The sequence below is a fragment of the Setaria italica genome, chromosome V, assembly GCF_000263155.2.
Source record: "Setaria italica strain Yugu1 chromosome V, Setaria_italica_v2.0, whole genome shotgun sequence".
Classification (NCBI taxonomy): domain Eukaryota; kingdom Viridiplantae; phylum Streptophyta; class Magnoliopsida; order Poales; family Poaceae; genus Setaria; species Setaria italica.
The window spans coordinates 37084303-37107101 of record NC_028454.1 but is presented as its reverse complement, the minus strand read 5'-3'; the positions used below and the strand labels follow the sequence as shown (position 1 = coordinate 37107101).

Sequence of the window (22799 nt, the reverse complement as noted above, 5' to 3'; positions counted from 1 at the left end):
TTCGTACTTTTTCCAGAGTCGCGAACTCATGCGACTCCACCGGTCGATATGAAACAATCCTCATCACGAGTTGGGGCGTTTGCCCGTGTGGGTTCCCGACCGCGACCTGTGTCGCCGGTCGGATTACCGAGTCAGGATCTGGCGACCCAAGCCCCTAAGCCCCGTTGGGCTCGGTCGCAGTCGGTCGCATCTTTTCCAGTCTCACCCCGTCTGCAGTTTCCGCAACTGGAGGGGTTGAGTTGACGCCACTTACCTCGATAGCTCGAGTGGCGGGCTCAGTGAGCTCCTAACAGGAATGTCTAAGTGGAATCCTAGTCCGTCGTTCATGACAGGGTCGGCATAGCCCTCATGTGGCATTCCACCGCTCCTTGACCCACCTCCCGGCAGATGCTTGAGCCGTCCAACCGACTCGGGTGGCCCGTTGGCCTCGCCTCGATGGAGATTCTGTGGGCATGGCTCGAGGTCAGGATAAAACAAGAAGTTGAAATGACCCTATCCACTTCTGAGTGAGTTGGGCAGAGGCCGATGGGGCTCATTTGCTTTCCCCCCGGCTCTGTTTGACGCGAGGCAGCCTCAAGTCCTTCGCGGACTGACCTTCGAACCTCGATCGGTCGCGGCTTGTTTCGATTAAGCCGGCTATTGCTTTCTGACGTGATGAAAAGCAATGTAATGTGATGATTGAATGTATGAGATGAATTTGTGAATGAATGCATGCATGCACAAGATGGATGAATGAAATGAATGAATGCTCTTGCAATGGGAAAGAAAATGGAGGGTCGGTAAAATTACCTCGGTCGGGTTTCTTGGCATCGCCCCTTCCGTGGTTTCCGCAACCGGAGGGGTTGAGCCGACGCCACTTACCTTGACGGCTCGAGTGACGGGCTCATGGAGCTCCTAACAGGGCATGCCCGAGCAGAATCCAAATCCGTTGTTCGTGATGGGGTCGGCGTAGCCTTCGCGTGGCATTTCACTGCTCCTTACCCGTCTCTCGGCAAATGCTCAAGCCGTCCGACAGACTCGGGTGGCCCGTTGACCTCTACTCGATGGAGATTCTGATGGTGGGCCCCTCCAAACCCTGCCTGGGAAGGCGGAGGGTCATATGAGTCGCGGTCGTGCCCATTTTTCCCTTTTACTGACATGGCTTCTCATGCAGCCTTGGAGTCGGACTTGGAGATGACCCGAGCGATGGCTGGTCGGAGTACGGAGGTGCTAGCCTGGTACTTGGAGGAGTGAGCCCCCCTTGAGGGAGAGCTCGACCAACTCCGCAATGTGGTGCAAGTGGTGGTTGCTGAGGAGCTCGGGTCGGGCTCGAGCACCAGCGCACCCGCCATCCAGCTCGCGGAGATCCCAGATGAGGTTCGGGCACTCATCTCCGAAGTCGTGTTCTATGGGGCGTCGGGGGTGCTGACGTCGGTGGTGACCCACCACCCCACCCTGGACTTCAAGGCCATTTATGGAGGATACGCCGACGGGTGGAGCGCAGACGAGATCCAGGTGCTGGGGAAGAGCTTGGTGCCACATGCGCAGGCGGTCGCCAAGCATACCACTGCGCAGTGGGTGATGGAGGCTCGCCGCTCAGCGGAGGCTGCAGGTGTAAGTCAAGAAGGCATCGCCAATCCTAATGAAGCGGGGCAGACCAGGTCAGAGTAGAACGTCATCTAGACCACAACTGAGGCGCCTTCGTCCACGCCAACCGCACCACTAGCCGACGCGACCAAGGGGCAGTAGTAGAATTCCATAAAACCAGTTAGTTCTTTGTATTATAATGAACTTCACAGGGGATTGAGAGCCCCCGAATGAACAATTTAAATTCTTTGTGATCATAGTAATCGTGAATGGGAGCTTGTCCCGCCCATCCTTATTTTTTCCCTTAAGTAATTCTGCTTTTTGCCCTTTTCCTTTCAAACTTACCCGTTGACCGTAGTCTGCAACTTTTAGAACCCGGGCATGGCCCACGAGCCTCAGCTACTCATGACCGTAGGTCGTGGCGGGGTTTGATCGGTCGGCAAGTTGGAGCGTAAGCTACATAGGGTAGTTAGAGGAACGGGATGCTCTTTCGATTGGTCGAAGTGCATGATTGCGTGAAAGTAAAGAGGGGGTGGTATCGCACCCCCGTGGAGCAGCCGAGCGACCCAGGCCGAGAGTGCTCGGGCTGGGGTGCTGTAGGAGCGAGCGTTGAATGGAAATGACCAGTGAAACCGAGCTAGGGAAAGAAACGACGTAACTATTAAATGTTTCATGAGTTAGTGAGAATGTTGCCGTTGTTGTCCATCAGTCGGTAGGCACCTGGTCGGATCACCTTGGCCACCGTGTATGGTCCTTCCCATGGCGGAGAGAGCTTGTGCTTGTCCTTGGTCAACTGGGTCCTCCGAAGTACGAGTTCGCCGACCTCAAGGGTCCTCCCTCAGATTTCTCTCTCGTGGTACCTGTGGAGGGTCTGCTGTTAGTGAGTGGAGCGGATGATAGCCGTCTCTCATGCCTCCTCGAGCAGGTCGACCGCATCCTACTGAGCCTCCATGGCTCGGTCTTGGTCAAAGGCCTTTACTCTTGGGGTGCCGTGATCGAGATCAGACAGCAACACAGAGTGAGAGGCCGCGGTCGGGCAAGAGGCCACGTGCCACTATCGAGACGCGGAGCTCTCCGCCTGCTGAGCAGCGGTGGTCTTCACCAGTGCCCGGAGGTTCCGGTGAATCGCCTACTCCTGGGGGTCGACGGGCTCGGTGAGGCTGCGTAGAAGTATCACTGCAGCAGCAATGTTCTAGCCAGCCTGAGCGAACTGAGGGGGGTTGTCTCCTCCAGCCAAGATGTTACGCTGGATCTGGCGGGCGCGGCCTCGAACGCCGCCTGTCGGGTTGCGCACATGTGGCTCAGAGCGCTGCGCGGGACGTGCCGACGCAAGTGACTGCCAGCTCAGCCATCGTTATCGCAACTCATCACCATGCGCCTGCACACATGCTAGGGCCTCCACATGAGGGTCCGGGGGGTTGTGAGTCTGCTGAGACTCCACCACCTCTAGTGGCTGCTCCGGGGCGTCCGCCATGGCGCACTCCTGGGACAGTGGATGGCTAGGTGCCATAAGGTCGCTGATGCTGGAGCCGTCGCTTTCAACCTCTTCATCACAGAGGTCGCGGAAGGAGGCAGGGGTGTAGCCCGCCATCCCCACGAACTCGGACGTGAGAGGGGGCGGCGTCATGGCCCTCCGAAGCCCCCGCGCGTATGCGTCCGTGGGGGACACGAGGTCGTAGGGGAACCGGTCGCGTGGCGAGCATGGTGGAGACAACGGGGTCCCTCCGGAGAGCTGGCGGAAAGTGTTGAATAGTGAGTACATGATAGTGTCTACGTCACTCACCGTGAGGTTCGAGTCCAACACAGGCTCGAGGTGGCACGCGAGCACCTCAACATCGAGGTTGTCGAGTGGCCTGAGGCCCGTGGAGGGCACTCCTTCTCCCGGGGGCGCCGGGGTGACCGCCTCTTCTTGGAGGCGGGGTACGCCGAGCTGGTCCGCGACGAAGTCTAGACTCCTAAAGCGGAAGGTATGGGACGGCGCGAAGACGAGTGGAACCCACATCCCCCCAAGCGGGGGCGCGGGAAACCCAGCGAGCCGAAGCGAATCGTATCACTCGAGCTCTCCATGCCAAAAGTAGTGGGAAGGTGGGCCATCCGATGACCGAAGATGCGAACGCACGGCGTGCTCCCCACGGACGGCGCCAACTGTCGGTGCAGAATCTGGCCGACAAGTAAATGTTAGTAGTTTTGTCGTACGTTAGATCGGATATGGCCTAGCACACAATGACACAGGATTTATACTGGTTTGAGCAACGTGCCCTACGTCGAGTTCGAGGTTGGTCGGTCGACTGTATTCCTGAGCCTAGGTCCTCGAAGTTTGCAATGGGGGTACAAACAAGTGAGGGATGAGAAGGGGGTGTCCGAGACTCGGTCGTGCTCTGGTCCGAGTGGAAGGGAGAGACTAGGGCTCAAACATGCGCTATGTGTTGGAGAAAGTACTCGCTAGATTTCTCGTGCGTTCTCCCCGGGAGAGAGAGGGTCCGCCCCCTTTTATAGTCCAAGGGACGGCCTTACAAGTCTGAGAGAGAGAGACAGAGAGTGTACGGGCGCTGCCTAGTCTTGTCATTGCCCACGTCACCGAGTATAGTATGGCCATCGCCCTTCATCCCTATTCAGGTTCCGTTGTGATGGGCAGGTAGCACAATGTCTGCCTGACATGGCACGGCAGCACTGTGAGGTGCGTGCGCAGAGCGTGGTGGGGTACGGTCTTCTGTACGATAGTTGACCTGAGTGACTTTCCTTATCCATTTCACCTACTCCCCAGGCCCATACCGAGCGGGCATCCCCGGTCGGTCCCGACCGTGTCGTTCTGAGGAGTGGTGTGAGTCGGTCCGGCATATCCCCGGTCGGGGGAGCTCGGTCGGAGTCGGACTGTGGTCCCAGCCCCGACCAAGCCTCCTAATCGGAGGCACCGGTCGGTGGCCGAATCATGGTCTCGGCCTAGCGTTGCATATCTGGGCCGACTCAAGCGTGCATTGTCGTTGCGTCTCTCCTTGAGCCAGGTGTTGTGGAAAAGCAGGCCCATTGAGGACCCCGGGTCTATGGACCCATCATCTTTGTTTTCCTCTTCTTGCTCTCTGTCGCCTTGCTGGACGTTGCCTTCTTCCCCATTCCACGAGGGTCTTCTTGCGCATGCGCTCGGGGGCTAAGTGGTGGGGGTCGGTGGTGCTCGAGCTCAAGGATCGGGCAGCGGAGGCGCCACGGCTACAATGTGGAACATGAAGGAGCAAATGACTCGGATGAAATGGAAGAGATGATTTCCTCCGTTATTTATAACCACAACACTGTTAAAATAATGGTGAGATTAACAGGAATATTCCATTTTTAAAATGCCTGAAGATTTCGCACTTGGCCAACTATTTCCAATTTTTTCGGACGAGATAAGGTTACTGTTGGTGAACGGTCACGTTGGCCAGTGGTTGACCCCTATACGCAAACTAGTCGTGTAACGGCTCGAGGGCTGTGTGCCACGTGCCCATCGGCTAAAAAGTTTTTTTCTTTGGATTATAAGGAAATCCTGATTTTTCGATTCAACCTAAGACTGGGGGCTACTCCATATGGAGTATGATTTTCATCGCACTTCCATATAAAATTCAAAATTGAAGATTCAAGATCAAGTTAAATGAGGCTTGAACACATTCTAGCTGCATGGCAATACTCAAGTACATTTAAAGATTCAACCCAATGGAGTACTCGAAGAGCACAAAAACTAGTCGGAGAAGCCTACAAAGGTACTCGAAACTGATGCATTTGACTAAAAAGTACTCGGGGGTTTGTCGTACATACATCTATGGGCCTACCAGAAAGGTTTGGACAGTTCTAGATACAGGGCTATACACCGAGACGTGTCAGATATGGAGACTACAGTGCATGACGGTGTGATCTACGTGGAGGACAAGAACTAGTCGAGGATTAGAAAACTACTTGTAGCAATTAGAGTATGACTCACTAGTTGAATCCGGCTAGTATTCTTATAAACAACCGACCTTGTAACCCTGCCCCTGGCAATATAGGGCGAGGTAGGAACCCCCTCTAAGACAAGTTCAATTAATACAATACAACCAATACACAAGACGTATAATATTATGCAATCTAGTGGTCCGAACCTGTCTAAATCGTGTGTTCGAGTTCACCTTCAAATTTCTGATATTAGCGAGCCTCACGCACTAAACACCGTGCATGGATCTAAACACCGACAGCTCGAGCCACCACCGCGCATAGCGGTTACTGCTCCGGCCGCCACAAGAGGCCGTGACGACAGCTGCTCCGCTCCCTCCCGCATGGCTGCGGTGGCTCCGACCACCACACACGTCGGCTGTGGTGAGCTCAAATTGTCACCACGTGCTCGACCCCGACGACGACAAACGGTGGCGGAGTGCTTCATGGGTACGGTCACATTTCCAGGCCGTAACCCACCCCTCCCGTTAGGATGAAATCGTTGGGAAAAGAACCTTCATTTCCCAATCCCTTTCCTCTTCATTTCCGTTTCCCTTGATCCGAACATGGGATAAGATATTCCTGTACCCTTATTTTTTCTTTCGCACCTCTCATTTCCATATATCCAAACGCCACCATAGGGAGAAGGCCTGCTGGGATCAGGCGCGGCCTGGTTGGTATTTCGGTCCAAATCTGTCATGTGTGCTAAAAAAAAGAAAAATAGGCCGCCGCCGGTTTAGAAAACTACCGAGCCCAGTCTTATCGCCTTTTGCTTAATTGACACTCCAATCCCCAGCGGCACAGGCCAAACCGCCCCAAGACGTCACCCTTCTTCACACTAATCTCTCTTCCTCCTCCTCACCTTCCTTCCCCTTTCTCTGCGAAACCACCACCCGAACCCCTCCCCTTTCCCTTCTCCTCCAAGCAAGCCGCCGCTCACCCCCGCCGGCCGGGCAAAACCCTAGCCCCGCGATGTCCGGCTCCGGCGACCCCTCGGGCCGCGGCTCCGGGGGCGGAGGCGGCTCCCGCAGCTTCGACTTCGGCGCCGACGACGTGCTCTGCTCCTACGACGACTTCGCTGCCACATCCGAGCCCAAGCGCCCCGATCCGGCCGATAAGGTGCCCATCCGCTCAGTTTCCTTGCTTCTCATCTGCTTTGATCCCTTTTGCGCGTACTAGTGTCCGCGCACGAAGCCTTGACCCAAGCGTGGGGGTTCGATTGTCGTTTGATGTTGTGGTGTCGTATTTCCCGTGAATCCGTTCGCTGGATTTGAAAATTAGCGAGAACAAATGGAGCTCACCTTTCCGATATTCATATGGAAGGTTTTGTGGGTTCTCATGTAATTACGCATGGCTTAGGTTTCTAACTCGATTATTATCCTCGATATTCTTACACGATTTTCATACTTTTATCTATTGTAATTCAGGCAAAATTGTTTTACTCTTTTTTTCTAGCAAGCTTTACATGGTACTCAAGCCCTATTGACTTGACCTATGTCTGTAAATAATGCAAACAGATAGTGAACTTCAGCTTCATGTTAGGTTTTAAAGGAGCTACTTTGTATATTATTGCTGTAGTGATAATGAGAGCCATGCTGTTTTAAACAGGAGCTGCTCTGCTATTTCCCTTCCCCGTACCGAAAAGTCCTACTGTCAAATATTTGTTGATGCTGGTCATGATTGTTTGGTTTACTTGACATATACTTCGAGTGCCTTGGGGTCTAGAAGACCAATACTTGTTGAGGAAATAAGTCTTTAAGTTTTAGAAACGTGACTGGGAAGATCTTTTATGAACGGTAGGTCCTAATAATACTACAAGGAGGGTACTTGGCTAGGGTCAGTGGACCCTAAACAGTGTGAACTGCATTATTTTTTCAAAGTTTTCATGTCATACTTATTTCTCAGACCCTACATATGGGTAGTTCTCTTAATGCTGGGTTGGATATTTTAAGGGAGAAGTTTAAAAATGTTGTAACAGGAATAACCCAATGTTGCTAACTTGCTATTATTATTGATGAACTAGGAAAGACCATCCCATAAGTCCTTACGAAACTTTGCACTTTAGAAGGTGGACTGGCTTAAATTTTAGGATGGTTCTTTGCTAAAGGGGTATTTCCATGGGATTGCCATAGTATCGCGTTCATACTGTCGTATTGAATGGTCCGGGTCGATTTCTTTGCATATAATGCACACAGCTCTAGTTTCTGGCTGGGTTGGTTGCCTGGCTCGATGGCTTTATACGTATTAGTGGGTTTTAATCCCATTTATCCTGTGCTGGTGATAAATATGCCTGCCTTGCATTCATTATTCTCAGTCCTCCCTGTACTTTTGCAACAGGATTTTCATGAAAGCAGATTGGGGCGACCGTTTGTGAAAGCTTATGAACAAGAAAGTTATAGCAAGGAGGATGTACTTTCTGCTGTTGAGAAATGCATGAAAAAGTATGCTGATAATTTGCTACGATCTCTTGAGGGAATCACTAGTCGGCTTTCACAATTGGAGATCTATTGCTATAAGCTTGAGAGGTCCATAGGTGAACTTCGAAGCGATGTGCTTCGTGATGTGACTGATCATAGGCTGAAGTCTCTTGAGAAGCATCTACATGAAGTAAGTAAATTAGTACTTCTGAGCAAGATTATATTTTAGACTAGATGATGATTCAACTATACTACCATATTGTCTGTCTGCATTATTATAAATCTAGTATCAATATAGTATTATAATCTAGTATCTAATGAAACTACACTGCATCTCTTGTTGATAGGCTGAACTTTTTATGTGGTATTTCTGTGAAGGCTTTTCAGCTCATATTGCTTTTATTTTTTTTAATAGTTACAACCATGATGTATAGTATAAGCAAATTACACATCATGACTACTCTTAAAATGACGTCATGCTACTATGCATACTTTAATTTAGAAAGCAATTTCACAAATGGTCTACAGCTGTTATGGTCTTATTGATGTGATCTGCATAGAAATGACACTGCAGGGTCAGTAATTATGATGGAGCAAGAATCCATAGGGTCAGCTTTCCTCTAGCAACCCATGCTCGTTACCTGTTGTACACTTCATTCTACTCTTGTTATGTCCCCTGGCTAAACCACGGTTGAGGGTGGTCCTCTGCATATAAATTGGTACATGTAGGCTGGAGCACACAAGTTGCAGCTGGTTCTGTCCTAATATATATCATGTTCTATTAATAAATTCCAACAAAACCTTATCGTATCCAAATTTGGAACAGGCTTTCCTTTTTTTTTGGTTGATCATTTAGTGTTTATTGTTCAATTCTTACATCTATGTTGTGTTTATGCATCGGATAGATCTTTGAGCATGCGATTTACATTTTCTCTATTTAAAAGTTCTCAACTCTATTGAAATTTAAATGATGCAGGTACACAGGTCTGTCCAAATTCTTAGGGACAAACAGGAGTTAGCTGAAGCTCAGAAGGAATTGGCCAAATTTCAACTTACACAAGATACATCTAAAAAGAAGGAAGATGCACCAACACCATCTATTCCTGAGCCCAAGAAGCTTGAAGAAAAGCCTGATACATCAGGCCAGCAGTTGGCCCTTGTTTTGCCACATCAGGTGAACCAGACATCACTTGCACCTAGAGCTTCTGAAGCAGTCCAACAGTACAAGGATCTACCTGCGCAACAATCAGCCCCTGCCCCTCCTGTGCCACAGCAGGACCGCTATGTTCTTAGCCAAGCCATCGTCTACTACCCACAGCGCCAAGCTCCAGGTATCCAGGACACACAGGGGCAGCAATTGCAACCAGAGGTGCAGTACTTACCAGCACGACCCCCAGCTCAAGATGTTCCGGTCCATGCTTCATCTCAACCGCTTCAGGCTGGAAATCAAACGCAGCCGCAGTCTTACCCTCCTTACCAGCAGCAGTGGCACCAGCAATCCTCCCAGCCAACTCCTCCACCGGTGGCTCAGCCACAGCAGACTTTCTCGCAGACTTTTCCTCCACCTGCACAGCAGCCCCAGTTATCTAATGTGCAGCAGTTTCCTCCACAACCAGTGCAGCAGCCCCAATCTAGTTCTCAACAATACCCTCCACCATCAGTGCAACCACAGCAATCTAACCCACAGCTTCCTCCACAGGCAATGCAACCTCAGCACCCACCTGTGCAAACTCAGATGAGACCTCCTCAACCCCCACCGAATTACCCTCATTATCCACCCGAGCAGCCCTTGAACCCCGCCCCTGAAACTATGCCTGGCCATGTGGCTATGCAAGGGCAATACAACACTGCTGCTCCGTCAGGTGTGAGCCGATCTGAAGCACCATATTCATACGGAGGACCTGGCATTCCACCGTCTCAGCCACCGCCACAGCACAGCATGCAAAGGCACCAGCTCCCACCTTCAAGTCAGGGCTCCTATGGGCCACCTCCAAGCAAAGGGTCATATGCCGGTGGACCTGCACAATACGCACCACAGAGCAATCCGCAAGGCTACGGTGCAGGTTACGGCTACCTGCCCAGCGGCCCTCCAGCAGTCCAGACACCACAGATGCCCCCAGGTGGTGGTGGCATGAGCCATCCAGGGTCGCATATGATGCGTGGCCATCCCTATGGAGAAATGATCGAGAAGGCCATAACAATGGGATATCCTAGGGAGCAGGTGCTGAACGTGACCCAGAGGATGGCCGAGAGCGGGCAGCCGATGGATTTCAACACCCTGCTCGACAGGCTGAACGAAGCTGGGTCCGGAGCACCCCCTCGAGCGTGGTGAGTTTGGTCCCAGGTTCGGGCGTCGCCCCTTGGTCGTGTTCTATGACTTATGACCGTTATATCACGCAGCTAAATAAATACTCCGAATATATAGAGCTGATGCCGTGTACTACTTGTCTGTACGATGTACATATATAATCTGCGAGTTTCATGTAATTGTTGCGGCACACGTGTACTACGAACGTATCATGCCAGTTGGACCATTCAGACCATTCAGATCTATTCTGAAGCAAAATTATTGCCATGTATCTTGTCATTTTGTGGTGTGTGAAATGTCAGGTGATGATTCTCTACTGTTGCCCCTCTACTTAGAGATCGCCTGATGCTAAATTTTGTTTTCATGGAAGTTTGTTATCTGGTAAATTTGTTTTCACCTCAGTTTGTTATTCGCTGGATTATCGGCTCCGAGGTATCGTTCGATCAAATTATTCGTTTAAAGAAGATCTCCAGAAACAACCGGGTATGGGTCATATGATTTACATTTGTTTACACGTCAGCGAGCATGTGGAAGTACTGTGTGCATAGATTGGACTGTAGCGAGGGGAGGGGATTTGGAACTTTATAATTTCTCGTCTAGTCATACAAGAATTGCACGGCCCAACGGAGAAGAGCACAAAAGCATCTTGCTCCTCTCCGCGGCGAAACGTAAAACATCTCTAGTGACTGACTAGTGAGCGATAACCCGGGGCAAGGAGGCCAAGCGGCGAGCGCAACGCGAGGAAGCGGAGGAGGAAACCTAACGCCTGCTCGAGACGGGTACGTGAGTTCGTTTCAGTTCCGCTGCGAAATCTCCTCCCGCGCAGCCGTATACCCTCAGATTCCCATTTCTATCTCCAATTCAGCTGTAGAAAGGATCGAGCGGCAGGAACGCAGGCCGCGGGCTCGCAAAGAGAGACGAAGGCCAAATCTCCTCGCCGGAGCGGCGGAGGCGGCGGTCGAGTAGTCCGGTGAGAAACTGAGAATTATCTCATTTTGTCTGTTCAAGATTTTTTCCCCCTCTTTTTACCGTTGCCGTAGATCGTCAGCCCGAGGATTTCGTCCAGTTCCGAGGTTAGTTTTGGGTGGGGGAGGGGAGGAGCAGCAAGCAGAAGATCCGAGCGAGCTCAGTGGCAGTTCCGTGAATACGCCGCCGTCTGTCGCCATCGCACCCATCCGCTCGCCAAAACACCAAGCGGCGGGCCGAAGGCCAACGTGTTTATCCCAGGGATGTCGCCAGCTTTTGCTGCCGTGCCCGGCGTCGCTCTCCACCGGGCTCGACGACCTCTTTTCCCACTGACTATTGGGCCCGCGTTAGAATGTGCATCCCTCCGTGCTTTCCGGGCCCGCGGCTCAGTCTCAGCCTAACTGTTAGTACACTGTTGCCGATCTAATCCGCATGCGCTGAGGAGTGGGCCCAAAAGCGTCAGTGGCGGGCGTGCCCGTTATATCTCACGGGGAAACGTCAAAGGGTCACAGCGGGGGAGCGGATCAGCAGTGGAGGGGAGCGACGAGCGAGCGAGTCAAGTGGTCTGGTCGCAGCGGGTCCACCCACGAGCGGCGGTGCTTGGGCCCACCTGCCATTGTCCCATTCCCCGATCCGGCGGCTCGCCTGCCGCCTCTGTTCCGATTCGAGCAGAACCCCACCCCACCCGTCCTGGCGTCCTCTGCCTAGTGCGCTAGTGCGCTAGTGTTTGCGTATCTGCCTTGCGGCTGCGCGTCAGATTAGCAGATAAGTGTTTGAAAATTGAAATTGATCACCCTCATCTAGTCATCTACGTCTACTTTTTATGTTGACAAATACAGTGATGTTTTTGCGCTTTCTGATTAGCTTTCTAGTGCCGCACAAAAAACTGACAGCGCACAAATGGCAAAGGCAGACAAAAAAGCTTGTAAGGAGCTTGAAACAGAAGGGACTAGCGCATTAGCCTCCGTAATGTCATGGAACAAGTGTCACGATGATAGGTCCCAAAAGAAAGCCGTTGTTATCGGTGATAGGTCATGAAGCTTCCGAGTCTTTGTGGTGCCGTCTCTCTTAAGTTTGATAGGATATACTAGTAAAATCGTTTTGGAATTCATTCAGTTTTTGTTCATTTTGGGTCCTAGGAACTCTTTTATTCAGCTGTGTTCACCACTTGGAAGCGGTAGAGTTTTGAAATTTATGATATGATAATCACGGTTCTGACGGCCACTGTCATTTTTAATGGAGAACCAGGCACGTGAACGGCACGTAGCCAATTGTTTCTACTTGTAGAAAGTAGTAGTAAAAAAAAGTTGGGAGAATCTAATGCCAGATGGCTCCCAATATCAAAAGTTCTTGGTCTTTGTCACCCTTAATCAAAAGTTATCACGCCTGGATTCCCTTTTTACTGAAGTCAAGACCACTAACCACCCTACTTCTGCAGTGCTACTCACATAAATTCGCTCCAAATTTGCTAAAATTCGGCAGCACTTCCTCACCCTGATGAATTTCCAAACCCCAACACTTTTTACGCGCGCCGAATTACCAAATCAGAGGGAAGCACGAACATGACCCAGCACCAGAACATCCTCGAAAGGATTGGGAAACACTACCGGAACATACAGCGCACAGAAACACTAGCTCGGCGTCGCATCCCATATTCCCATGGCTGGTTAGAAACCCCAGAAGCAAAGCAAGCCAACCAAACCAAACCCCACGCCAGCCCACCCTCGCGGCCGGATCACACTTCACTCGAGTAGCACTCGACTCCGCCGTCTCCCCCTCCCTGAAAAAGCTGAAGCAAACAAACGCAAACGGCTCATCCCATCACATGATTACTCCCAATCCCACCTCACCCCCGCATCGCGTCATCGCAATCTCGTAGTCCTCCTCCCCCAATTCCCTGTACTGCTCCTCCTCCTGCCAATAATGGCTTGATTTCTCGGTTCGCGCTCGTCACCGAGGCGCTTGGCACTGACGCCTCTTCCCGTTTTTTGCAGCTTCGCGAGGCGTGAGGGATGAGCCTCCGCCGCAACCGCCGCTCCGCCGCCGCGGCGGCGGCGGCGGCGGTGGGAGGTGCGGGGTACCCGGAGCCGGCGGCGTACAACATCATCCCGATCCAGGACGTGGTGATGCACGGGGAGCACCCGTCGCTGCGGTTCCCGGAGGTGCGCGCGGCCGTGGAGGCGCTGGCGCACGCCGCGGACCTGCCGCCGCCGCCGCTCGCCCGCGACTGGGATGCCTTCCGCGCCGACCTCTTCGACTGGCTCGGCGCCACCTTCGGCTTCCAGCTCCACAACGTCCGCAACCAGCGGGAGCACCTCATGCTCCTCCTCGCCAACGCGCAGCTCCGCGCCGGCGGGACCCTCCCCACCGACCACCCCGCCGACGTGCTGCACCACTCCGTCGCGCGCGGCATCCGGAAGAAGCTCCTCAAGAACTACAAGTCATGGTGCTCGTACCTTGGCAAGAGGCCGCACGTCTACGTGCCCAGCGGCGGCCGCCGGGTCCAGGGGGTCGGCCCTGACACGCGCCGCGACCTACTCTACACCGCTCTGTACCTCCTCATCTGGGGGGAGGCGGCCAATTTGAGGTTCATGCCCGAGTGCCTCTGCTACATCTTCCACTACATGGCACTCGACCTCAATCATGTCATCGACCAATCGGTTGATGTCGAGACAGGGCGGCCATCTATTCCTGCGGTGCACGGTGAGGATGCTTTCCTTGAGAAGGTCGTGACGCCGATTTATAATGTGCTCAAGGCCGAGGTGGAATTTAGCCGTAATGGGACCAAACCACACTCCGCCTGGAGGAATTATGATGATGTGAATGAGTACTTCTGGAGCCGCAGAGTTTTCAGGCGGCTCCAGTGGCCCCTGTCTCCGACCAGGAATTTTTTTATACCGCCAGGAAATTCTGGGCGTATTGGCAAGACTGGTTTTGTTGAGCAGAGGTCATTCTGGAATGTGTACCGCAGCTTTGATCGGGTTTGGGTGATGCTCATTCTGTTCTTTCAAGCAGCGATGATTGTTGCATGGGATGGTCGCAAGCCTTGGGATAGCCTTCGCTACCGTGACATCCAGGTCCGGGTGCTGTCTGTGTTCATCACCTGGGCTGCACTGCGCATTGTGCAGGCAGTGCTCGATGCAGGCACACAATACAGTCTTGTGAGGAGGGAGACTACATTGCTCGCTGTCCGGATGGTGCTCAAGGTGCTTGTTGCTGTTGGATGGACTATCACATTCACTGTGCTCTATGTTCGAATGTGGGATCAGAGGTGGCGTGATCGCAGGTGGTCTTTTGCTGCCGAAACCAGGGTGTTGAATTACCTTGAGGCAGCTGCTGTGTTTATCATTCCGCAGGTGCTTGCTCTTGTGCTCTTCATCGTCCCATGGATTCGCAATCTCCTGGAGAAAACCAATTGGCGAATTCTATATGTTCTCACCTGGTGGTTCCAGACCCGAACATTTGTTGGACGTGGTGTGAGGGAGGGCCTCGTTGATAACATCAAATATAGCACATTCTGGGTGTGCCTTCTCACTGCTAAGTTTGTCTTCAGTTACTTTCTCCAGATTAAGCCGATGGTGGCGCCCACAAAGACAATTCTCAGCCTCCATGACATCCGGCGTAACTGGTTTGAGTTTATGCCTCACACGGAGCGGATTGCTGTAATCTTGCTGTGGATTCCAGTTGTCCTTATTTATCTCATGGATATTCAGATATGGTATGCAGTCTTCTCATCACTTACGGGGGCACTTATTGGGCTATTCTCACATCTGGGGGAGATTCGCAGTGTTGAGCAACTGCGCTTGAGGTTCCAGTTCTTTGCCAGTGCAATGCAGTTCAATTTGATGCCAGAAGAGCACCTGGATGCTGTGCGTGGTGGCCTCCGAAGCAAGCTGTATGATGCTATCAATCGTCTGAAGCTGAGATATGGCTTTGGTCGGCCATATAGGAAGATTGAAGGTAATGAGGTCGAAGCTAAGAGGTTTGCCCTGATATGGAATGAGATTATTCAGACATTTAGAGAAGAGGACATCGTTAGTGACAAGGAAGTTGAGCTACTTGAGCTGCCACCGGTGGTGTGGAGAATTCGTGTGGTACGGTGGCCGTGCTTCCTGCTAAATAATGAGCTGCTTCTTGCTCTCAGTCAGGCAAAAGAGCTGGTAGCTGATGACAGGGCACACTGGACAAGGATATGTAACAATGAGTACAGGCGATGTGCTGTAATTGAAGCTTATGACAGTATACGTCACTTACTGCTGGAGATCATTGAGGAGAGAACTGTTGAGCACGTTATTGTCAGTCAGTTGTTCCTTGCATTTGATGATGCAATGAAGGATGGGAATTTTTCTGAACAATATAAGCTAGAACTGTTACCTGAAATCCATTCATATCTAATCACCTTAGTGGAACTGCTGCTGCAGGAGAGGAAGGATCAGACCAAGATAGTTAATACGTTGCAGACTCTTTATGTATTTGCAATTCATGATTTTCCAAAGAAAAAGAAGGGCATGGAACAGCTGAGGCAAGAGAGGCTAGCGCCATCAAGTCCACAGGAATCCAGTCTCCTCTTTGAGGATGTCATAAAATGCCCAAGCAATGATGATATTAGCTTCTATAAACAGGTGAGGCGCCTCCATACAATTCTCACATCCAGGGATTCTATGAACAATGTCCCAAAGAATCCTGAGGCTCAACGGCGTATAACTTTCTTCAGCAACTCTCTATTCATGAATATGCCTCGTGCTCCAACAGTTGAGAAGATGATGGCATTCAGTGTTTTAACCCCATACTACAATGAGGATGTGATGTACAACAGGGACCAGCTTCGTCGCGAGAATGAAGATGGTGTCTCAATTTTGTTTTATCTCCAAAAGATCTATGAAGATGATTGGGGGAACTTCTTAGAACGTATGCGGAGGGAGGGAATGACTGATGATGATGAGATTTGGACTGTAAAATATCAGGAGCTCCGACTTTGGGCCTCATATAGAGGCCAGACCTTAGCACGGACTGTTAGGGGAATGATGTACTACCACAGGGCTCTGAAGATGCTTGCTTTTCTTGATACTGCCTCCGAGGTAGACATTACAGAGGGGACAAAACATCTTGCATCCTTTGGTTCAGTTAGGCATGAGAATGACATGTATCCCATGAATGGTGGTTTGCAGCGGCGACCACAAAGGAGGTTAGACAGAGGAACCAGTACTGTAAGCCAATTGTTTAAAGGGCAGGAAGATGGTGCTGCTCTCATGAAGTACACCTATGTGCTCGCTTGCCAGATATATGGAAACCAGAAAATTGCTAGAGATCAACGTGCTGAAGATATTTTGAATCTCATGAAGAAAAATGAGGCACTCCGAGTTGCTTATGTTGATGAGGTCCATCACCAGGGCTATACTCAATACTATTCTGTCCTGGTGAAGTTTGACCAGGGTTTACAGAGGGAGGTTGAGATATACCGGATTAGATTACCGGGTCCACTTAAGCTTGGGGAAGGAAAACCTGAAAACCAGAATCATGCTATTATATTCACAAGAGGTGATGCAGTTCAAACGATTGACATGAACCAGGATAATTACTTTGAGGAGGCCCTTAAAATGCGTAACCTGTTAGAGCAGTACGATTATTATCATGGGAGCAGAAAACCAACACTTCTGGGAGTTCGGGAACATGTTTTCACTGGATCTGTCTCTTCACTTGCTTGGTTCATGTCTGCACAGGAGACAAGCTTTGTTACCCTTGGCCAGCGGGTCCTAGCTAATCCATTGAAGGTTCGGATGCATTATGGGCATCCTGATGTATTTGACCGCCTTTGGTTTTTGACTCGGGGTGGCTTAAGTAAGGCATCAAGAGTGATCAATATCAGCGAGGACATATTCGCTGGTTTCAACTGTACCCTGCGTGGTGGCAATGTTAGTCACCATGAGTATATTCAGGTTGGTAAGGGTCGTGATGTTGGCCTCAATCAGATATCAATGTTTGAAGCAAAGGTTTCCAGTGGCAATGGTGAGCAGACCCTTAGTAGGGATGTCTACAGGCTTGGTCATAGACTGGACTTCTTCCGGATGCTCTCTGTGTTTTATACAACAGTAGGGTTCTACTTCAACACAATGCTGGTGGTCTTGACAGTTTACACATTTGTTTGGGGACGATTGTATCTAGCTCTCAGTGGTCTTGAGGCTGGTATTCAGGGTAGTGCTAATTCAACCAACAACAAAGCCCTGGGTACTGTGCTTAATCAGCAATTCATCATACAGATTGGCCTCTTCACTGCCTTGCCAATGATTATAGAAAACTCTCTTGAACAAGGTTTCCTACCTGCTATCTGGGATTTTTTCACAATGCAAATGAATTTTTCATCTCTGTTCTACACATTTTCCATGGGAACTAAGAGCCATTACTATGGCCGGACAATACTTCACGGTGGGGCAAAGTACCGTGCTACTGGTCGTGGTTTTGTTGTGCAACACAAGAGTTTTGCTGAAAATTACAGGCTTTATGCTAGGAGCCACTTTATAAAGGCAATAGAACTTGGAATAATATTGACTGTGTATGCTGCTCACAGTGTTATTGCCAGGAATACACTTGTTTACATAGTCATGAATATATCTAGCTGGTTTCTGGTGGTATCATGGATTATGGCTCCATTTGCTTTTAACCCATTGGGTTTTGATTGGTTGAAAACAGTGTATGATTTTGATGATTTCATGAACTGGATCTGGTATCCTGGTAGTCTCTTTTCTAAGCCTGATCAGAGCTGGGAAGTGTGGTGGTTTGAGGAGCAAGATCATCTACGGACCACTGGTCTTTGGGGGAAGATTTTGGAAATACTGTTGGATCTCAGGTACTTCTTTTTCCAGTATGGAGTTGTATACCAGCTGAAGATAGCAAATGATAGCAGAAGTATTGCTGTTTATCTGCTTTCCTGGATATGTGTGGCTGTGATTTTTGGTGTATTTGTCCTAATGTCCTATACTCGAGACAAGTATGCTGCAAAGCAGCACCTTTACTACCGGGTTGTCCAAACTGCGGTCATCATTCTGGCGGTGCTAGTGCTGATACTATTTCTGAAGTTCACAAAATTTGAAATTGTTGACATCTTCACTAGTCTTTTGGCATTTATTCCTACTGGTTGGGGCTTGATTTCAATTGCTCAAGTGATTCGGCCATTCATTGAATCCACTGTAGTGTGGAACAGTGTTATTTCTGTGGCACGTCTATATGAGATACTGCTTGGGGTGTTCGTTATGGCGCCAGTTGCGTTGCTGTCCTGGTTGCCGGGATTTCAAGAAATGCAGACAAGGGTACTTTTCAATGAAGGATTCAGCAGGGGCCTCCAGATATCTCGCATTCTTACTGGCAAAAAAGCGAATACAGCTTGAGGTACTTCACATTCACAATAAACTTAATGACTTGCCTGGTCTCTTCACATTTTACAGAGTAATCGTGAATTTGTAGATTAATTCAGTAATTTGCATGTATCACTGTGGTGCATTGTTGAGCATGAGTGAAATTGTTCAAGTGACCTGACCTCTAATGTTTTACACCTCACTGTTTGTTATATACTTTGCTCATAGTTAATGTAACCTTTCAATGCATTTATGAGTGAACAAGTCAGTAGTCCCTTCTGTTTGATTTATATCAGTCTGCATTGCAATACTACTACTAGCTCCAGATAGCACAATAGCCAACTAAAGCTCAATAGTGCCTTGATGTAATAATTTAAAATGGAACGTAAGCCGAACTAAATCCAAGATCGATGTAAGCCCAGCAGCCAACTAAAGCTGGATAGTGCTTCCATTTGACAAATTGGAATGGCATCCAAAACCTAAACAAACTCTGTCTTATGATGGCCGCAATAGTAGTAGAATAGGTAGAATATTACTCTGTAGCATATGGAAAATAACCATGCTGATAACATGTCTTAATCTCGCTATACTGGCAATTGGAAATACCATAACGTATCCTTTTAGTTTCAGATGTGCAGTTGCTGAGTACTGACTGTTTCCCTCAACAGGTTTCTAACCGGATTGTTGCGGACTTGCGGTGTAGCAGTGCTCCATCTCCTATGTACAGCTTCCCAGTTGAATGTGGAAGGGCTTTCTGCTTTACTGATATAGCTATTGAACTCCTTTGTTAGCTTTAGCTATCTAGTTTAGGTGTCCAGATTTGCGCTTTAGGCAATGTAGGTCTTCATTTTTTTTGTACATTGGTAGAGCTAGTTGTGTGTAGCTGATTCTGTTGCTGCGCCACCGGTGAGCTCTGGTGAATTATCTGTTGGCCTCGCTAGATGGTTCCATCTTTTGTGCCAGAAAATGGTGTGTGGATGATAATGCTCGGCTGAAGGTATAAAAGGTTGCTGGAAGGAATTTTCCTGGAGGTGGCTAATCTGATGAGCGGCCCATTTGTGTCTGAAGAAACCGGTGTCAAATTTACACGCATCTTATTTGTCGTCCCGATACAACGTGTGTTACTGGTGCTCGTTTCGGCCCCCGGGTCTGCAGTTTCTAATTCTCCGCTGCAAGCCAAAGGTGCCACACCCATAGCAGGCGTGTGCCGGCCACTGCTGTGTGCTGCTGTGCACTGCGCGCGCTCCATCACCAGGCCCGGTTGCCGCACAGGTGGCTCGGCCAAAACGGGCCATGGAAGCCAAGGAAAGCCGACGATGGTGGTGGTGATGGACGCACGCGAGATGAGCGGCGGCGAGGAGACGCTGCTGAGCACCGAGTGAGAAATTGGGTGAAAAACACTTGAACTGTTCGCGTGCTCGGTGTCAAATTTAAAAAGCGTGTAAATTGAGTGTTAAATTCTAAAAGACGTGCAAACGGGACCCGGATATTAAAATCTCTCTGAATGGAAGTGCCTACATAGGTAGCTGCCGCCTAGTTTGAATAAACGAAGAAGCTCTCATATAGTTTCTCTATTCTCCGACCATCCGACAAAGGTAAATGCAAAAGGGGAAAACGCAACGTCTATATAGGCCTGCATTATGACATTGTGTTAGCTTCATTTCTTCTAGGAATGGCGTACTACTAGGGCCACTAATTTGCAAGCGCCCATTGGGATGTTTCCCAACAGGTCTTCTCTATATTTCCTTTTTTTCACTTAGCATGCGAACAGTTTCTCTATGGTCGTGGTCCTCGTACCCAGCCTCTCACATTTCAAATTACAAATATATATATAAACAAAAGTTTAAATTTGTACACACAAATTTTAAATTATATACAAAACACAATTTAAATAACAAATTTATACAAAAATTTTCATAAGACACATTTGTAAATCGAAACATCGTAGAAACAAAATTTCGTATAAAAATAATAAATTTGGAAAACAAAAGTTCGGGAACAAAAATTAGAAAAAAGCAAAAAAAAGGGAGGAATAGGAAAAAAAATTCAACAAGCAAAAGAGTTTGAGAATTCATAACAAAATTTATAAAAAAAAAAGGAGAAAAGGTAAATTCGGAAAGCAAACTTTCGAAACAAAAACTGAAATAGGTACTGCTCAACCTATACCATTGCCTCTCTATGAATAAATAATTTCCTAGCTAACTATTTAAGAAGTATTAATCACAAGCAAAGGCCTAGCTAGCTAAAAAGAAAATATAATTTTGAAAACATAAGGGAAAGGGGATGAGGGACGGGGGAGGGGAAGAGGAATACACACCATCGGTGCTCGCCGGTGCGGGCCGCCATGCCTTCACCCTTGAATCCCTGTAGCAGGGAGCCTCCACTGCCACATCTCTTTCACCAAGGCCGATGCCCCGTCTTTGGTTCCACCAACCTGCACCAGTGGGGACTTGGATCTCATCCGCCAAGGGTATTGTTTTGCCTCAACTCTATTACAGCATGGTGACACATGAATGAGGAGGGGGAAAGGGTTCGACGGCAGCCCCTACTAAGCATGATATCACTCGCTATTGTCACTCCCTCAAACTGGATCCGCGCAACTACCCAAGATCCATTGTATAGAGATGAAGTGGAGAAAATGAGAAAGGGAGAAAGTCAATGTGAAAGGGAAATAAAGGAGAAGATAAGGGTTCTTAATGGGACCCGGCACACAGCACAGGACCGGTCAAAAATAAAATTTTCAAAACATAAGGGGAGAAAGAAAGCACGCGGTTGGTGCTTACAAGTGGGGCCACGAAGCCAGGAGATGAGGTGCCAAACATGGGGACACCACACCTTCCACCGTGGATCCCTACGCTGGAGAACCATCGCGAACGAAGCTTCCAACACCGCCACATCTCCAGCGTTGAGGTTGATGCTCTGCTAGGATGCACAGATGGCATCACACATCTCCTCCGCCAAGGGCGGTGCACCGCCTATGTTGCACTAGCCCGCACGGTGAGGCTTGAATGAGAGCTTGAATGAGGAAGAAGAAAGGGAATGACAACGGCCTCTCGCTGACCTCATCTGGAGCCCGTGTGGCTCCCGTCGACGCTCCCCCACGTTGGATCTGCACAACTGCCTAGGATTCCCCATTTGTGCAAATTGAATAGAAAAAATGGGACAAGGAGAGAAAGAAGATGAGGGTTTGAAATGAGGTCCACATGTACAAATAGCCAAACAACTACCTAGGATGGGAGTGGGACTAATCAACAGTGCATCGACCGCTTTCAGCCGATGATGGTAAAATTAGTTTTCCGTATGCTACTTTTACTTGAGACTAACGTTTTTGTTAGCCGGCTTCGATGGTGTCCTATGCTGCCCCGTGCTTAGTGAGCTCCTATATCGTAGCTGCTAGAGCCTCCTGTCCTCGTCGAGGAATTGAGGGGTGAGCGCAAAGGTAGCCTGTTCTCTGTGGTTCACAATACATCGTACTAGGCTATCACTTGTGCCTACATATGCGCTAGGTTTTACATAAGTGGTTCACAACAGGGACTCCCAACTATGCGCCAGTCCTAAGTCTGAGAGAAAACATATATGGAAGACCCATAAACTTTTGAGTCGATATAGAACAAGCACATGTTTCTTCTAAGAGAAAACAAGGCTGCAAGTGTCGTTTCCTTGCACTGTCTAAGTGTAGGTGCAAATTAAATTAATACTTACATGAGAAGATATAATACGATGCTTTTGTAGTGACCATCCAAAACCAAACGTTCGACCTGTGTAGCTTGCCATGAGTCGAATCAAGCCTTTTGGAGCAAGCAAATTTTACAGGAGGGAGGAAGAACTGAACTCAAGGTTGAAAATTGATTCATCCGCATCATGCGCATGCGCTGAGGAGGAGGGTGCAACATTTTTATTATCTTGGGAGTGATTTTTATTATAGGTAGGAAGGTTCATCAAGGGGGGGTTGGGGGCGCTCCAGCCCCCCCCCCCCCCCCGCAGACTAACACCCCATCGGACCACCACGTAGAGGCCCTGGCGCAGCCGTAGGCATACGGCGACGAGCTGCGACAACGGCGGCCGGCCCAGCAGCCACCCGCGCCAGGTCCAACGCAACATCCTAGCTAGGGGGACAACCCCCCACAATTTGCTCGGGTTGGCCAGAATGTCGCCACCACAGCGATGCTTCTGCACAGCCTCCCCGAGCCTACCGACCCGCAGTCGCAGCAATCTACCGGAACCTCCAGCGCTGGTAGAGACCGCCGCCGTTCAGCA

At 49.7% G+C, this 22799-nt stretch overlaps 2 protein-coding genes across 3 annotated transcripts; both read left to right on the top strand.

The window, feature by feature from the left end:
* Window positions 1-6297: 6297 nt before the first annotated feature.
* On the top strand, window positions 6298-10543 carry LOC101753414 (mediator of RNA polymerase II transcription subunit 15). Its single transcript, XM_004969933.4, has 3 exons — window positions 6298-6621; window positions 7840-8109; window positions 8896-10543. The coding sequence occupies exons 1-3, from the start codon at window positions 6475-6477 to the stop codon at window positions 10249-10251; spliced, it is 1773 nt and encodes a 590-aa protein (XP_004969990.1). The 5' UTR covers window positions 6298-6474; the 3' UTR covers window positions 10252-10543.
* Window positions 10544-10855: 312 nt separating this feature from the next.
* Window positions 10856-19649, top strand: LOC101752721 (callose synthase 11). 2 transcript variants are annotated; one of them, XM_012846338.2, is made up of 4 exons: window positions 10856-11006; window positions 11093-11197; window positions 13188-18576; window positions 19211-19649. In XM_012846338.2, the coding sequence occupies exon 3, from the start codon at window positions 13206-13208 to the stop codon at window positions 18573-18575; it is 5370 nt and encodes a 1789-aa protein (XP_012701792.1). In that variant the 5' UTR covers window positions 10856-11006; window positions 11093-11197; window positions 13188-13205; the 3' UTR covers window position 18576; window positions 19211-19649. The 2 variants fall into 2 exon arrangements, with proteins under 2 accessions (XP_012701792.1, XP_004969988.1); XM_004969931.2 differs by lacking the exons at window positions 10856-11006; window positions 11093-11197 and adding an exon at window positions 12872-13092.
* Window positions 19650-22799: the final 3150 nt, after the last annotated feature.

Coding starts and splice junctions, on each gene's coding strand:
- LOC101752721 (XM_012846338.2), top strand. CDS start 13,206: ATGAGCCTCCGCCGCAACCGCCGCTCCGCCGCCGCGGCGGCGGCGGCG.
- LOC101753414 (XM_004969933.4), top strand. CDS start 6,475: ATGTCCGGCTCCGGCGACCCCTCGGGCCGCGGCTCCGGGGGCGGAGGC. Junction 6,622..7,839: donor GCCCCGATCCGGCCGATAAG/GTGCCCATCCGC, acceptor CTTTTGCAACAG/GATTTTCATGAAAGCAGATT. Junction 8,110..8,895: donor TTGAGAAGCATCTACATGAA/GTAAGTAAATTA, acceptor TAAATGATGCAG/GTACACAGGTCTGTCCAAAT.